General features: G+C 38.6%; 1 protein-coding gene across 1 annotated transcript in view; it reads right to left on the reverse strand.

Annotated features, from left to right (window-relative positions):
• Positions 1-18,001, reverse strand: part of POLQ (DNA polymerase theta) — a 55,607-nt gene that overhangs the window by 3,241 nt on the left and 34,365 nt on the right. Inside the window, 18 exon segments of the mRNA XM_042454837.1 lie at positions 640-793; positions 2,593-2,717; positions 6,063-6,174; positions 6,839-7,023; positions 7,634-7,749; positions 9,018-9,147; positions 9,989-10,163; positions 11,379-11,516; positions 13,688-13,911; positions 15,626-15,699; positions 15,701-15,807; positions 16,962-16,992; positions 16,994-17,123; positions 17,126-17,152; positions 17,694-17,729; positions 17,732-17,767; positions 17,770-17,801; positions 17,803-17,833. Of these exon segments, the coding sequence (XP_042310771.1) occupies positions 640-793; positions 2,593-2,717; positions 6,063-6,174; positions 6,839-7,023; positions 7,634-7,749; positions 9,018-9,147; positions 9,989-10,163; positions 11,379-11,516; positions 13,688-13,911; positions 15,626-15,699; positions 15,701-15,807; positions 16,962-16,992; positions 16,994-17,123; positions 17,126-17,152; positions 17,694-17,729; positions 17,732-17,767; positions 17,770-17,801; positions 17,803-17,833 (1,863 nt within the window).

The raw sequence follows: 18,001 nt of genomic DNA on the forward strand, positions 1-18,001 counted from the left end.
CCCTTGTGACCTTTTTAAATGCCAGGACAGGAAAATGGCAGTGATAGCAGCTCTCAAAAGAGTAGCAAGAGTAATCAGGATTTGAAGGATCTGAATAAGACATTTGTGTGTGTTTGTCAGCTTTTCTGGATTAAAATCATATTAAAGTTGAGGTTACCATTTTCTTTGCTTTGCCTTTTCACCCTTTTTGACATGTGCACATTTTCTTAGCTCTGCCGTGCCTGGTTGCCTATCCCACACATCACCCAGTCACTATTCACCATAGTTCCCTCCTCATCCATCCAGGATGAGCACAAAAAATATGCCTGCTGGAATTTTGGAAGTTCTTTGACAACATTTTCCTTTGGTTTGTCCTCTACGTCATTTGTTACATGCCTTCAGGTTTTGCCCTCAACTTATCCATGGACCACATCAAAAGCCATAATGTTGGCTCCAAAACCTGCCCTCAACTTATACATGAGGTTGACTTATAGGCAAATATATATGGTAATTTGGGAATAACTTGCTCAGAATAGCTATGAATTCTCTGGCATAAATTTCAGTTGTGTTAGTACATTTTGTACTCCTACTAACAAACGTTTTTGGATTTGGAACATTTTGCCATCAAATATAAAACTAGACAGAAAAAAAAATACATACCTGACCATTTTTTCTCGAAGGAGCTGTCCAAGTGTCCAAAAGACTTTACTGCTGCAGGTAAAGCTTCTAGCTGTTTCTGGATATTCACTGTGGCTGTTTTAACAATATCTGCTGCAGATCCCTGGACCACAGTGTTCACAGCCTGCCTCTCTGCCTGATTTCAAAGACACAGCCATGTTAGTCTGGAAAATCAGCATGGAAAGGGATTTTGTAGGACTTTTGAGACTAACTGAAAGTAATGCCCTTCAGCACTTAACTTTGAGCAAACAAGCCAGTCCCTGCCCTAGAAGATAAATGGACATAGATCAGGCATTAGGAATGGGAATACACAAAAAACAGTGGCAGAACATTTCAATCTCCCTGAGCATTCCATCTCAGACCTCAGAACAGTGGTCCTTCAACAAAAGAACTACAAAGGAAGACTGGAGAGATAAACATGAAGGCGCCCTTGAGTTATTTACTCTCCTTGACTTTATGCAACAGCCTTCCTCCTGCTTTTGTCCTGCAAAAACCATAATTAAAACTGAATTTGTCACTTCATTTCCATATCCACAAGGTTTTGAATTGGAATACATTCTAACACACAAATGGCTTATACATAGGTCTGTCTCTGGATTCTACCCTCCAAACATACATCTGAGGGAGTAGACTGAAGTCCAAAAAAAGCTCCTGCTGCCAACTTCTCTCTTTCAGTTAGTCTCAAAGGTGCTGCAAGATGCACATTTACCTGATTAACCCTGTTTCTAGGGAAGCAGGCTCAAGTCTATGAAAGCTCATGCTACCAACTTCTTTCTTTCAGTTAGTCTCAAAGGTGCCACAAGATCTCTCTGCCTGATACTTACAAAAAAACAGAGAAGAAAGAGTACAGACTAGTTTGCTGCCAAACCTGCAGCACAATCAACTTTTAAAATTAGAAATGCTTATTTTGCTCCAGGAACAGAAGGGAACAACACAAAGTCTTTCTCGCTTTCTGAAAGTATACTTAAATAATATTTGGGTGCAGGGAAATCATAGCTGTGTAGCCTTCCCTCTGGACTTCAAACCTGGGTTAGCAGGACAAGACATGAGACGGGAAGAAAAGTTTTGTAGAAAGCAAGGAACATGAAGATACCCTGGTAATAAACTATGTTATGGAACTGTGGCTGCATGGAAGGTGGAGGGAAGAATTCCTTGGCGGATTGAGCAAATGTTCAGGTAAGAAGAAGGAGGTATTTTCAGATGTGTCAGGAGTAGAATGTTTGGGAAGAAAAACTGTCAAGTTAAAATGGCTGGAGGGTTTGTAGTACAGTCAGCCCTCCAAATCTATGGGTTATTTTAATCATAGATTCAAGCATCCGTGGTGTGAAAATATTTAAAAACTATATAAATTTCAAAAAGCAAACCTTGATTTTGCCATTTCATATAAGGGACACCATTTTACTATGCCACTGTATTTAATGGGACTTCAGCATCCATAAATTTTGGTGTCCCGGGGAGGGGGGGTGTCCTGAAGTCAAGCCACAGGAGATATCAAGGGCCCACTGTATATTACCATAAGCAAACTGATGGCTTCTATGTCCCCAAAAATGCATGTTTTAAAAAGCATGAAATCTCATTCCAAAACAAAATCTCCGTGGTGCGATAGTGACACAAATACAGAGCCCAAGCAGAGTGTTTGAACAGTTCAACTGGAAATGTTAGAAGTTTTTTCGTATACTATTGCTTGCAGTCTGGAAACGGTGGTTAAGGCATAGTTGTCCAGCCAGTGCAGTACAAAAAAGGATCCAATACGTACAAGAAATGGAAGCTCCAGACAGAATTAGTTGCAAACTAAATGTTGAACAAAATGTCCCAATAGAGGATGAATAGGCACATTAATCTAACAAGGTCAATACATGGAGGGAGCAAGAGAACAAAGCATGTGTTTCTCCTCAACTATATTTTAGCAATTTTACAAAATGCTTCCCAGCATACCTGTGCCTTCTTGTATGGGTTTGATTCTCTAATTGATGGGAGGTATCTACGCCGTCCCATGATTGTCTGCACAAATCCATCTTGGCTGCATTTCTTTACTGTCTCTCTTAGGAATTTCTGAATACCTATAAAACACGAAATGATGCTGCACAATTACCAATTCAGTAGTCAAGTCTTAATTTCCAAACAAAAATGAACAGGTTAACTACCTGTAAATATGGTTCTTAGAGTGGTCGTGAATATGTTAATACACACACAGATATTTGGAAGCTTCTAGAGCTGCATTTTGGCAGTAATATTACCTCCTCAGCCGCACACATATAAGCCATGCATTCTCACCAGTTCCAGGTCTGCCATTGAAAGACCTGGAGACAGCGAAGACAGTAAGAGAGTGGGTTGTGTGAGTTAACAGATGACCACCTGAAGAACCAGTTACGGACAGGCAACCTGCTCTTCTTCTTTGTGGCCTCTGTGGCACATATGGGACAATAGCAAGCTAAACTCACTAAGGACAATGGGTCACGCCAGGACTGACAACAGCAGCACCATACTATATGCAGCATCAGCTTGGGACCAAGCATCCAGTCTGTAATGAGACAGAAATACAGATGTTTGCGACCATGTAGCTGCTTAGCAGAGTTTCCGTAGAAGAACCTCTTTGAAATATGTTGATGAGGTGCCCCTTCTTGAGTAGAGTGAACTTTGACTCCCTTGTGGAAGAAGTTTCCTAACAATGAGAAGGTAGGAAGAGACAAGAACAGAAGCACCAACCTAATATCTAAGGTGTGAAGGGTGTAACTCAAGAAGATGAGGCTTTCATAAGTGGAAAGCTTCAGTGGCTGGTTAAGATGGAAAGCAGAAAACACTTTTGGGAGGAGAAAGATATCTGTGGAGAGGACCACCTTGTCCTTATAATAGGACAAGTAAGGTGGATCCATTCTCAGTGCTGCCTGTTCATTTGCCTTACAGATGTCAGGATCATGGTCCACACATGGTTCTTCCATGCTTAATTGCTGTGTTTGGGCATATGTGTATTAATTAGGGATGATAGGTTATGCTATGCTATTGGTGATGCTGGAAAAAGAAACGTTTATGTCAGAGTAGTGGCCTGGGATAATGAGCAGATGTGTGGGGAGGAAGTATGTGCACCAAATACCATGGTCATTCTTGTGAGAAACTGTCAGTTGGGGATGGATGGAAAGAAGGGTTGAGATCTGGGAAGACAGTATGTTTTGAGTTGCAGACAAATGGGATGAAGACTTTTGTAATGGGTGAATTGTTTGAACTCCAAATATATGGTGTAACTGGGGGGAAAACTTTTCAGTCCTGACAACTATGTATTGTGATTAACTCTGCTTACTGAATAAAGCTTTTCTGAATCTGCTGAAGGCTAACATTTCTGGAGTGGAATTAGCTTATACATTACAACAGACAACAAGGAATACTGTCTTCAAGAGAGCAGGTGAAAATCACCAGATGCTACTGGTTCAAAGGGGCATATCCTAAGCTTAACAAGGACCAACAACAGGCTCGATGAAGGCAGCGGGCCACAATTAAGATTTTATGTCAGGTTCCCCTGTACCATCAGCCATTTCTTGCATGTTAAATAAGAAGATACATGGAATCTCTTCCAATTTATTATATTATTTAAATCCTAAACCCAAATAAGCCGAAGTAAACACATTCCACAGAGACTGAACACTACATAATCAGAAACTTGAATGATAGGAGTTGAAAAGCAGATAAAGAATTGATGTCAGAAAAATATTGCACAAGTGGCCAGGGCCAAATGGGCTTTCTTCTTTAACGTTTGATCCTTTGAGCAAATACAGTTCACAAACACTACACCTGCAACTTGTGTATCATTTCAATATTTCAAAAACAAACCCCATTTCTGTGGAACACTACAATAGGGTCTGGTAAGTCTGCCTGGCTAAGTGAAGATCCTGGGCATTAGACCTGCTCTTGCAGTAGAGGACTGTAGGAAGCAAATACAGTCTGTGATCCTTCCCATCTTTCCTCTACAGTCTCCCCTCCCCCATGGCTTCAAAATGTCCAGATATTTTACATCTCTGTCCTAATGATTGCAAGAGGTTACTGTATTTTTTATCAAGAGAAGAATCAATCAAACGAATGTAATATTCTCCCAACATAAATCCAGAGAAATCCCTGAGGGAAACATTACAAATATTTCAGATACTAGAACAAATCACCATGTAATGGATCCCTCTTGAATACATATAAGTTATATACTGATGGGATGATTATTGGAAGGAAAGAGAGACCTTACGTTACCTATCTGTTAAAGTTTTAATAACTTATGATACAGAACTGCAAATATATTTGTTGCTAAACGCAAATACTTGAAAGTTTCCTCAACCAATAATCACATAGCGACTAAACAATGATTTATGAAATACTGGTATATTTTCAAGTTTTAAAAGCCTCTGACAAAGAAGCTTCTTTTTACAAGCCTTTTTTACAGCTACCTAGCCTGACTCGGAACAGGAGGGGGGGGGCTTTGCTCATTGTTCCCTGTCTAGCTGGATGTTTTTTAGCACCATCAGCACTGGGAGGATGGTGAAAAGGGGATGTAGAAACATAGACTTTTATTGTTGGGTTCCAACAGTGTGCCTGCAGTGAACACTGAAAAAGAATGGAATTCTACTCCAGGCAATCCTACTGTGGCTGTCTGTGCTTGCCTACAATAAGCAAGATAAACAGCAGCTGCCTCCAGAATCCCTTACTGAACATGTGTGAACAGAAAACAGACAGAAACGGGTATAGTAGATAAGCCTGCCTCACCAGCAACCCCAAGCAGTTAAAAATGGATCTATAACTATAAACACATTCTGATTTTTTTAAAATCACCCTTTGTTCAATTTTGAAAAAGTTTTTCAAGTGGTCAACATGTTTTTTGTTTATATATGCAAGGCACGAGAGCCAATGTGGAATAGTGCTTTTGAGTATTGGACTATGACTCTGGAGATCAGGGTTTGACTCCTGCTTGGACATGGAAACCCACTGGGAGACCATGAGTGAGTCACACATTTCCAGCCTTTAGAAAACTCTGTGATAGGTTTGCCTTAGTGTCACCGTAAGTTGGAAATGATTTGAAGACAAGCAACAACATGCAAGGCTTACCTTGCCTGGTTTTTTTTCCATTTCATATCTACATATTTTGAATTTAATATACTGTATACTGAAACTGGTCTTCTCCTTTTGTGGTGTAGGAACCTATGGATATTATTTTTGCCTCTGGTCCAAATTTTCTGTTAAAGATGTAATGTCCAAGAACACATTTACTTTGTTAATCAAGGTACTGTATACATGTATCTAATTTTCAAGTTCTGAAAATACACACCAAAAGGACTGCAAAGATAGGATATTAGCGAACTGACATATGAATAATAGTTAAAACACCAAATTGTGGGGGGAAAGTCATGGCCATCAATATTAGTAATTTTTACCTGGGTATCTTGATTTGAAAGATTCAATGTAGTGGGAAGCATCTGTTTCCTCAACACCCATCTGTTCCCCCAAGGATTTAGCTCCTATTCCATAGATCATTCCATAGCAAATCTAGAAAAACAATGACATCATAATTTGTTGCATTCAATGAGATTCAAGCATACAAAGCACAGGTTGCAGAGCCACTGAATCCATGTGAATTAGAAAATGGTTAGTCACTTTAGTTGAGTCTAGAATTTGCACCATGATACCAATGAACCAGTGTGATGTAGTGGTCTGAGCATCACACCAGGACAGAAAGTGGTTGAATCCCCAGTCAGCCATGGAAACATGCTGGTTGACCTTGGGCAAATCTCACCCCACCAGCCTTTGGCAAACGCAATGGCAAACTTTCTGTTTGAATCAATCTAGTCTATTCTCTGAATGGATCTTGTCAAGAAAACTCTAAGACAGGTTTGGCATAAGTCAGATTCGACTTGAAGGTGCAATTAAAAAATCAAAGGAAAAGGTGAAGCAAACCACTGGATGCAGAGAACAAACAGTGGAGTGGTATTATAGTCTATAGACAGAAATTAAGAAAGACAATAAGAGCAGACAAACTGCTTTTGCCAGTTTGTAAAAAGAAACATATATGTGGAAATCAAAATTACTTTGAACAGGAAGATTCATTGCAATTAATTTATTTTCCAAGGAGGATAGTGAGATCACACTCACTTTTCTATCAAAACTTCAACTGTGTTAAATGTCTCCAAAGGCCCCATCCATTCAAGACTACCTGCTTGGCTTGTTGCCTTAAATCATCTCCAACTGCTTCAGGGTCAATCATCTTCCACTCAGCTGCAATGCTTCTGAATACATCGGCACCATCATTCAATGCCTGTAGAAGCCGCCGATCACAACACAAATGGGCAAGGATCCGCAATTCAAGTTGGGAGTAATCTGCTGCCAAGATCAAACCACCTACAGCCAATAATAAAGATAAATTTCTAAAGTATGCATTACACAATAACTCAGTGCTTTGTTTCTTTTAATGATGGCTCATCCAGCTGATTCAAAAACAATCCTGTATGTCTGTGTGGGTGACTGGATACAGTTTAAAAACACTGGGCAGTGAATGAGCCCAAGGGGCCTTTTTGCTACAAAACTTTGCCAGTTCATTTCAATGCGCAAAACCATGGCTCATGTCTGAGATCCTAGTTTTAGGAAAATTCAAACTACAGCTGCCTATATAGAAGTAAATTAGGATGTGTTACACACAAGGACTAAAAGCTGTGGAGACAAGGAGAAGAGGGGATAGCATTTCATGAAGCTAAAACTCCTATTTAACTCCAAATCCTAGGTTTGGCCTTGAGTCTCAAAGAAAGAATTGTGTTAGCACAGTTTAGTGGCATAATTCAGCACAGTCCACTCCACTCCTCTCTTTTAGTTATGATGCAATTACATTTTTTTGTTTCCCACACAAACTGCTCTGGGTGATACAAGCTGTCACCTTCCAACTAGATTTTCACCAACCACATATCTAAGGAAGTGATAGCAACAAAACAAATCTTGTAATAAAATAATGCTGTACCTGGAAATGGTACAAAGGCATGTCTCATGCTAACAGCGAATGGAATTCTTTTTCCACTGGATACTGTTTCAGTCAGACTTTTAGGTTCACATGGTAGTACAGAATGCTTTCTACTTCTGCAAAATAAAATGGAAAATTAGACGTTCAGTTGATTTTTACATCAATTAAACAAGATGGAGTAATTAAATACAATATCAGTAGTGATTAAATATAAAGGTTCCTGTTTGTTACTGATTATTGCTGAAGTTTAGATGTACTTGGGATTAAAGTGGTGTCTTGCCTCTAACCAGTACCTATCTTGCTTATGCCTGACCCATGCTCCTGGAAGAACTAAACTATTTTGCTGTGGAACAAGTTTCAACTAGAATATGTGCCTTGTTCCACAGTAAAATGGCCCTTTAGATGTAAAGCACTGCTTTTTGTGTTGCTGAATTTTGGTGGCCAAACCAGTGATGGTTCCAGTAATGTAGTACAGTTGCCCACAGGTATCTGGGATAGAGGAGATGGACCTCAGAATCATAGAAGGTGCCCACCTACAATCAAGAGACCTCATGTACTCCACCTTCAGTTCTGTGACAGGGAGAAAAGGTAGGATATAAATGTATTATATACCGTAAATCATAGAATCATAGAGTTGGAAGAGACTGCAAGGGCCATCCAGTCCAACCCCTGCCATGCAGGAACTCTCAATCAAAGCATCCCCGACAGATGGCCATCCAGCTTCTGTTTACAGAGCTCCAAGGAAGGAGACTCCACTACACTCTGAGTGAGTGAATACTACTGTCCAACAGCCCTTACTGTCAGGAAGTTCCTCCTAATGTTGAGATGGAATCTCTTTTCCTGCAGTTTGCATCCATTATTTCGTGTTCCAGTCTCTGGAGCAGCAGAAAACAAGCTTGCTCCCTCCTCAATATGACATCCCTTCAAATATTTAAACAGGGCTATCATATCACCTCTTAACCTTCTCTTCTCCAGGCTAAACATCCCCAGCTCCCTAAGTCTTTCCTCATATGGCATGGTTTCCAGACCCTTCACCATTTTAGTCGCCCTCCTTTGGACACGCTCCAGTTTCTCAATGTCCTTTTTTAATTGTGGTGCCCAGAACTGGACACAGTATTCCAGGTGGGGCCTGACCAGAGCAGAATAGAGTGGCACTATTACTTCCCTTGATTTAGACACTATACTTCTATTGATGCAGCCTAAAATCGCATTGGCCTTTTTAGCTGCTGCATTGCACTGTTGACTCATGGCATTGTTTCAAATATCATGACATATGAAATATTTGACATCCCTGTGTCTTTTTTGAAATATGACCAGTAGATTAAAGAGCAGAACTAAAACTAAGATGAGTGACTAGAACTAAAAAAAAATCAATAATTTTTACCTGTTTTTTGGAACACTGAACATATTATGTTGTTTTTGGGAAGGTGGGCTTTCTTCAACCAGGCTTGGCATTTCAATTTCAAAATCTTTAGGCACATTCTGTATATTTGGTTCTCTGAAGCTTATGCGACCTAAAAGCAAGCATGGCATATGGCTAAAGGCAGGACACACACAGCATGCCTCTGAATGAAGATTAAAAGTAAATTAAAGCACAAAACGTTTTTAAAAGTTAGAAACAAAGTAGACTTGACTTGTTGTTCTTGAAATATAAGATGTCTGAGACAATTAATATAAAGAAAAACTGTTGAAATCTTAAAATACAGTAATAATCTTATCTAAATGGGGGGGAAATTCAATCTGTTCATGTTACAAAATTGCACTTTCTAGATGGCATATTCATTCCTAATGGTAATTCCTTTCAAGAAGAGGAAGTAATGGGAAAATATTATAAAAGGTTTTTCTCTTGTATCTTAGCCTATCTTTTGATACCATAAAATATTTATAATCCTAGGTGGTATGAGATGGCTGGCACATCTTATTGTGTCAGTCCATGCTCTATTCTCCTAATCCCACCATGGTAAGAATGAGAGATTGAAAATTATCATTCATTGTCATTCCTGAATGACTGGATTCATCTGCTGTGGTTGCCTAATCAATTAAAACCACTGCAGAACTAATATGAAAGAAACCAAACTTTAAATAAATTAATCTTGAAGACATGAGATAAGGTGTGAATCGAAAAAAGTCTTCTGGAGAAAAGAGGAAATCTTATTTTTATACATGAGTATAAGTCTTCAAGTCTAGTTGAAAAATAAAGGGATATGAAAACGAAAGAAGCAGAACGGAGCTTTTTCTATAGCAGTGCAGTCAGCAGCAACCACAAAAATGTGTGTGTCGAACCTACTTAGTTCCTTTTTAATCCAAATTTTCATAAACTAGCAGAAATATTTTTGTATTAAAAAGCCCTACTACCTGTAGCACTGTAAATCTGAGAAATAGGATAGATCCTCTCCATTCCAAGTACAGGGTTCAAAAGCTTCTCTCTCTGCAGTGGAAATACCACCTTGGTTATTGCATTAGTGATCTTTCTCCATTCTAAAATCAGGCCTGGTAATGGATGCAACACCTTCAGTTTCTCTAGAACATCCTGTAAGAATTACCAAGGGAAAAAACAAATTAGCTGTTTGTTCACATTACTCCTATGTAGATTTTTCACTGCCATACCCTGGGGTCAACCCCTGAAGAATATTCTAGACATTTAGCCAGACTAGTATAGTGTCAAGAATTCTGTTATATGCGTATGTGGAGCCAATCTGTGCTAAAATCTTATTTTATGAAAGTTTAAAAAATAATTCGATTTAAAAAGCACACCGTTTTTCTTTTCTTAACAGTGTGCTTTTTAAATAGAATTAATTTTCTATTTAATTTTCATAAAATAAGATTTGAGCTCAATTTTGTTTTAAAGTATTACAAGTCACTTCAGGTTCTGTGATGGAGAAAAGGGAGGACTTAAATGCAATAAATAAATAGATATAAACAAACAAATAAATTATATTTTTATCCTGGCATGCTACTTTGACTAGGGTCCAGAATGGGCAGGAGAAGCAACTGTTGTTATGGATGGGGGGGAAACAGCTCCAGTTCTTCCCTGAGACACAGGCAGGTGCTGTTGGAGATGTGCTGGGTGGGTTAGTCACTGGTTATTCTCTCAGTGTTCTTTTACTTTTTTGGAGGGAATAATTTGAAAAGTTTCTCCTTTTGTAATTTGGGGGAAATTACAAAAAAATATAGCAAACTGTATTGTATTTTATGTTTAATTTTGCATGAAAGATGCCATGAAACTCTAGTCCTGAAAGGCAATACAATAATATTGGTAATAAAATACATATTTTGTCCCTGGACCCTTTGTTTTATAGGCTCACAGCCTTATGTAAACCTGTGTTTATGTAAAAACTGAGTAGGAAGGCATGTTAAACATGCTGAAACTTTGCTAAATTTACAACCCTCTCTCCCTCCTGAAGTGACATATTGGAAAGAGAGTGGAGCCAGAGAACTAAACATTCAAGTATTAAATCATTTGGTGCCTTTCGGGATGGGACTGATAACACTGAATCAAGTAACACACAACTGTTATCCACCAAAATTCAAGAAAGCAATGGGATTTTTCATACAAATCAGGTGTTCAAAACTGAGAAGTATGAACCAAAATTTCAGCACTGTACATGTCTTCCTTCACAAAGTTCTGGCAGATGTCAAAAACTCATATTAGGTGCCATCACTGAAACAAACACAAAGTAATATTCTGATGCTTCTTCTGACTGAAAGCACATAGATGAAAAAAATACCTTGGTATTTTTTGTACCTTGGTTGTACTGAACTGCTTGCTCAATCTGACCCTGTTTCCATTTGCTGCTGCTCTTCCAGTATAACCTAAAGTTTTCTTGCCTCTTTGCATTTTTGGTTCTACATCTGATGGGAGCTTTTGCTCCAAAAATAAGACCTGAAAGAGGTTATAACTTCAGTTAGTTTCAGGCTATTTTATTGTACAACAAAGAACTAACCTATAACACACTTCTCTTCCCCAGCCCCTCATCCATATATGATGTGTTGCTATTAGGTATCTTCAAGTTGTTTCTGACATATGGTGACCTTGAGGGGTTTTCTGGGGCTGAGAGAGTGTGACTCACCCAAGGTCACCCAGCGGATTTCCATAGTTCAGCAGGGAAGTGAACCCTGATCTCCAGAGTCATAGTCCAACACTCAAACCACTACACCAAGCTGGCTCTCAAGATAAAGTAGGACCATCCCAATTCTAATTCAACTGTGATTTAGCAAGCAGCATTTTCTCTCTTATGTAAAGGGCAACCTATATCATATTTTATTGACACAGGTTATTAATACTGGCATTTTTGAGACAAAAAAATAAAAAAGTGAATTAACAAGATGCACTAGTATTACATTAAGTAACAATTAAGTTAGACAGAGCCTGTCCTTTCATTCTGAACCTATAGAAAGCACTACAATCTGCTTTGATTACTGTGATACAGATATTCTGACTAATAATTTTACTATATCAAGAAAGAGGGAAAGTATTTTCAAAACATGGTTAACAAGAAGAGTGCAAAACTCTGTCTCACCCAAAAAGGGAAAGAATATCAGTGGATTGAACAGCCAAGCATAACTATGAATTAGAGATGGAATGGAAATTTGTCAATTTCCTGACTGGGATTGAATTTGAAGTTCTTAACCCCTTGAGAAATTTAGGAACAAAAAATGGCATGTTAAAAGTTCCTGCAAACTGTTCCCAGCATGACATAAACTGCACAATTTTTGAGAGCTAAGCATGAGTTTGAGAAACTACATAGTTCTGCAGTAAAAACCTACATTCTTTTTAAAAAATACACACAGAAAACTTCAAGTTCCTAAGGAAAAAAAAACTCACTCCTTTCCATTGTTTTCTGCTATGTTCTTGGGAAAAGTGCACAAAATGCAAAACTAAATTTCACACCATACACCTATGCAAACATTGCAGTGAAGGGCTTGACACTGTGGCTGCAGATTTTGCTAGTCTGAAAGTTGTGTAAATGAAATACTATGCATCATGAAAAGAAACTAAGATCGACTGGAGCTGCGACCACATATAGTTTCTCTGTGAAATGCTCTGACGCAATTTTTGACATGTGACAAAAAATTGGGGGCAGTAGAAAGAGAGGAAGACCACACACCAAATGGCTAGACTCAATTAGGGAAGTCACAAACATGAATCTACAAGATTTAAGTAGAGCAGGGGAGGACAGAGGAGCTTGGAGATGTCTCATCCCTAGGGTCACTATTAGGCATGAACAACTCATAGAATCACAGAGTTGGAAAAGACCTCAAGGGCCAAGTCAAGCCCCCTGCCATGACTCAAGGGCAGTTAATAACAACAACTGACCCAGAGGACATAAGTAGATATAATGGATTTAATGTACAGTCAGGTATATTTTGGCTGAATATCAGGAGAAACATCTGCATATACCAAGTAATACATCAACGAAAACAATTATCTAGGGAATGGTAGGCTTTTCCTTTGTAGAAATCTTCAACTCTTGGGAATGCCCTAGGTCTTGACTTCCTTGTATCAAGGTAGATGCTTTGCAAGGCCCTCTCTGATGCTGTAATTTTGCCATGATTCTCTGAATGCTGGAAGCCATGTTAGGAGCAGCATCCAAACACAATTAATCACTGCAAAATACAGTAAAGTAAATGTAATTTTTTTTACCTCCAGCCAGATTATATTTAAGTTTGAAGTTTTTCCCAATTCTCTCTCTACACATTGCCCACAAACATTAAGAGCTGAAATTACAAATATACAAAAACAACTTTTTACATCTAAAAGCCTAATCTAGTGTTCAACATCCTCAGATATAACCCTATGTTGAAAAAGCCTTCCATCAGAAAAATTATCCTTGGCAGTTGAAAAGGGACAAATACTATTAGCTTACATTTTGTAAACCGCTTAGAGAGTGCTTAAGTGTACTGATAAGCGGTATAGAAATGTACTTGCTATTGCTGTATCCCAATCAGTTTTGTTGATGCCTTCTGTATGGAAACTTCTAGTTCCAATTTTCTATAATAATCACAACAAGCTGATAGTATTTGCTCTATTGAAAAGAGTTGCAAGTGCAATACCTCAGCAATATCATCAGGACAGGTCAAAGAGAAACTGTGGCCCGCCAGCTGGTATATTCGATTTTCAATCTCACTCAGTTTCGCTTCCATAACATGTTTCTGGGTCTCACACTCCGCAGTACTAAAACCTATACCATTGAGTTCCAGCAAGGCCAAACAATATTGATTTGGCATCTCTACTTTATGAAAAATATCTGCAATAAGGGGTGATAAGTAAAACAAAACTCAATATTAGTTTAATGTCACAAAACACAAAGTATAAATAAAATTGTGGAGGCGAAGGCTTTCGTGGCCGGCGTCTATAGTTTTTTGTGAGGTTTTCGGGCTATGTGGCCATGTTCTAGAAGAGTTTCTTCCTGACATTTCACCAGCATGTGAAGATGCCAGCCACAGATGCTGGCGAAACATCAGGAAGAAACTCTTCTAGAACATGGCCACATTGCCCCAAAAACCCACCAAAAATATAAATAAAATTGTAAGTTACTTCATTAAAAGAAAGTAAAAAAGATGTTGCTTAGTCCCATCCACACATCTCTTATCTGCACTCCACCCCTAATAATATACTACACAGGGAGTGTATGTAAAGTGCTGAGTGATGAACAGATGTTATGGTCAAAAGAATGAAAAATAATACAAATAGAAATATATTTGAATTAGAAAGGATTTTAAAAGCCAATAAGCACATAAGGCATTCACTGCTGCGGACCCAAGATTATGGAATGACCTACCGGAAGAGATCTGTCTCATACTACCTTTAGAGGCCTTTAAGAAGGCACTGAAAATGGATCTCTTCCGGCGGGCTTATCCACTGAATTCCATATAAAAAGGTTATGACGACTGCTCTTCTTTGACTCTGATTGTTGGCTAAGGGACGAATTGTAATTTTTAGAGAATAGGAATCCTTGGTAAATTCAGTGTTAGTATTTTATTGTTGTATTGATTGTAAATTGTACTAAGTGTCTTTTAAGGTTGTTATCCCACCTCGATCCATGGGAGAGGTGGGAGGGATAAATAAACTATATTATTATTATTATTATTATTATTATTATTATTATTATTATTATTATTTAAAAATCCATAAAGTTAGTACTACTATCATAGCACAATTGAAGGCAACAAGAGGCATCCTGTTTGAAATAAACAGACTTAATTAACAGTAAAATCTCTGCTTTGTTGCAGCAACTTGTTTGGAAATTACTGCAGCTCACAAACATAATTACTGTAAAATACAGAGTTTTAAAGTCAAACAGGCAACATTTGCATACGGTTTTTCTGATGTCCAGTTGAAACTGAACTAGCATAGTAATATAAACCTCCATGTCATACAATAAATCTACTCCACACAGCAGAATTGATGCAATTTGACAGTGCTTTAACTTTCATGGCTCCATCCTATGAACTCCTGAGATTTGTAGTTTGCTGTGGCACTAGAGCGCTTTGACAGAGCAGGCTATTATTATCTCACAAAACTACAAATCCCAGAATTCCACAGCACTGACGCATGGCAGTTAAAGCGGTATCAAACTGCATTTATTCTGCAGTGTACATACAGCCTATACAGGTTTAGCACAAAACTAGGAACTTCTGTCTTCACTATTCCTCCTATAACTTTCCTCCACTATTAACTCTAATAGAGTGATTAGAGTTCCATAAGAGGATATTTTAACTTAGGGTCAAGTGATCCAGCCAAGCAGGAGTGTGCTTTGTAGACATGAAATGTATTGCAGTGGGTCTGATTCAGAGAAGTGAGCTTTGCTTCATTGTTATGTAGCAAAATGTCCACAGTGACATCTGGTTACTGTGCCCCCCACAACTTCTTTGGCCATTTTTTTATTTGGTTGTTACCATCTTTGTGTCTTTACTTTGCAAGTTACTTTGTATTGTTACTTTAAGTTATCCTTATGCAATAGAATACGGGTCTATCCTGAGATGGAAGACCAGACAGATCTACAGCTGCTCTGTACCGCCCAGAAGGATTTGCAGTGGCATTGAGCCCTAGGTCTGATTGCCCTGCCTGTTCCAATTTTGTCCAACAAGAACAATTCCTCAGGAAGGAAACTGGCAACCATGCTATGAAGGGAGCGCTCATTAGATCCAGGATCCAGCAACCAGCATGCCACCTAGAATGATGGAAATACAAGAACACATAAGAAAAAGCACATTTCCCCAGGAAGACAAGATAGAACAGAGGGCAGGTGTTCACACCCAACTTATTTTATTGGAGTGATTGTGTGATTTATTGTATTCCAGAACATACTGGTGTTCCATCGGCTCAATGATCTTTTGATTGGCTGGTCTCTGGAGAGAGGCTGATCTTGGCCGTATTCATCCCTGTTTCTGCTTCATTTTTGCACCCTCTTTGGTATACAAGAATTGAGTTCCTGAAGCAGATTCTAGAAGAGTTGCCTAAAAATATCCAAATCTCACCAAGCACAGTACAAGGTTGTTGAAGGAATAGCCATGAGGAGCAATGTAGCTTGTTTTCTTCATTGCAGGAAGTAGGTGATAATCACCATTTTGCAGTTTCTTTGCTTTATTAAATCGTTCTATGTTACATTTTGGATATAATTGTAATCCTATTTTAAATAAATTTTATATAAAAGTATGTTAGGCACAATGAAAGAGATGCTGTCAGAAACACATAGCCCTCACACTTTAGTCCTCAGATGTTCTAGACTGTCAACTTTAAGAATCTTTTATGGATTGCTAGCTGGGCTCCTGAAGTGAAGTCAAAACGTCTGGTGGACCAACAGAACTACTCTAAAAATAACTATTCTAAAAAAAAAAAAAAACTATTTTAAAAACTTTTTCTAAATCTACTAATCTAGCAAACAAAATGCAGCAAGTAAATATGGCTCAACAAATAAGAGGACAATAAGAATAAACATGGTCACAAGTAATTACCCCCAAGGAAAGCAACTGAACTTAGTGCCCCACAGAACACTGAACAAAAAACAGTAACCACAACACCAAAATCAGCCGCAATTGGCCTCCCCCCCCCGCATCAATAAAGGGGGGACTTTCTTTGAGTTTCTCCTATTCTTTTAAGTTCCAGGCAGAAAAACACAGTCACACTTCAGGGCATCTCCTTCATAATTGCCTCCTACTGTTAAAGAATGTTTTTAACAGTGTAAGGTAGCAAGACTGTGCACCTCTCATCTGCTGTTGATGTAGATTGTTTGACCTTGGACTTTTTCTTCAATCTTGCCCTCACCCCACCTTTAAAATAAATCATCCCTACTCACCAAGAGAATGATTTTAAAAATTATTAAACCTTTGGGTCTTCAAACATCCTGCCAAAGAGATCCCACGGCTTTCAGGAGCGTCTTGTAGTGCTGAATGAATTCATACACGCAGTGAAAGTTTTTTCTTGGGATTTGCAGACACGACTGAAGGTGCTCTAACCTCTCTGCTACAGTCAAATTCTGATCCATGGAGGTGGTGCCAAGCTGGCACTAATTTCTAAGGGAGAGAGAGAAATGTTGTTAGTGTGGGTCTAGTCTATATGTGTCGATGCTTCCTTCTACAGAGAAGGCACTCAACTTTGCCTCTTGAACTACATGTCCCACCATCTCCTGTGTATTTTGCAGCCCTTCTCAGTAAGTGGTACTGTATCACCTATTCACAAATCAAAAGTCCCATCTAATACCCATTTCTTTATTCCGCCTCCTCTCTCTAAGTTCTCACTGATCCATTTGTGTTTTTTCAGTTCTTTCTACCTTATCCTAGTATTCTGGTGGCTTACAGTTCTCAGCCCATACCTGTCTGTGACACTTCAATCATGCTTCTCAAATAATTTTGCACTTCTTTTCTCTATATCCCTATACAGGTTGTTTCCAAAATTTCACCTAGTTGTCACCATCCTTAGCTGCTGTCCATATAACATTTGTAACTCTTTACCTATACAAATTCTACTTTTCAATTAGTTACTGTGTACTTAATAATGCGTAAACTATATAGCTTAGCCTGCTCTGAAATGAATTTCTTAGCAAATATTTCCTTCCAATCTCTTCTTTGAGTTTTTCCTGCAATGAGATATAGTAGCGTCCTTTCCACCCCAACATACAGCTAATCCAACTTCAATGTGTCTTCATGGGGTTTCATGGGAAATCCCTATCTTTGTGGACACTTTCTTTAAAGTGCTTCCTGCAAAGCACACATACAAGATTAGAACTGTGCGGCCCTTTAAGTTCCATCCATCTATGCAATTATATAGAAAGCCAAACTTTCTTTATCTGTTTCACTTAAGTCCTGTAGGATCACACCAAGGTGACACGGGATGGTACATTCTTACTGTACATAACACTCGTTTTA

Source organism: Sceloporus undulatus, chromosome 2 (assembly GCF_019175285.1).
Source record: "Sceloporus undulatus isolate JIND9_A2432 ecotype Alabama chromosome 2, SceUnd_v1.1, whole genome shotgun sequence".
Lineage (NCBI taxonomy): Eukaryota > Metazoa > Chordata > Lepidosauria > Squamata > Phrynosomatidae > Sceloporus > Sceloporus undulatus.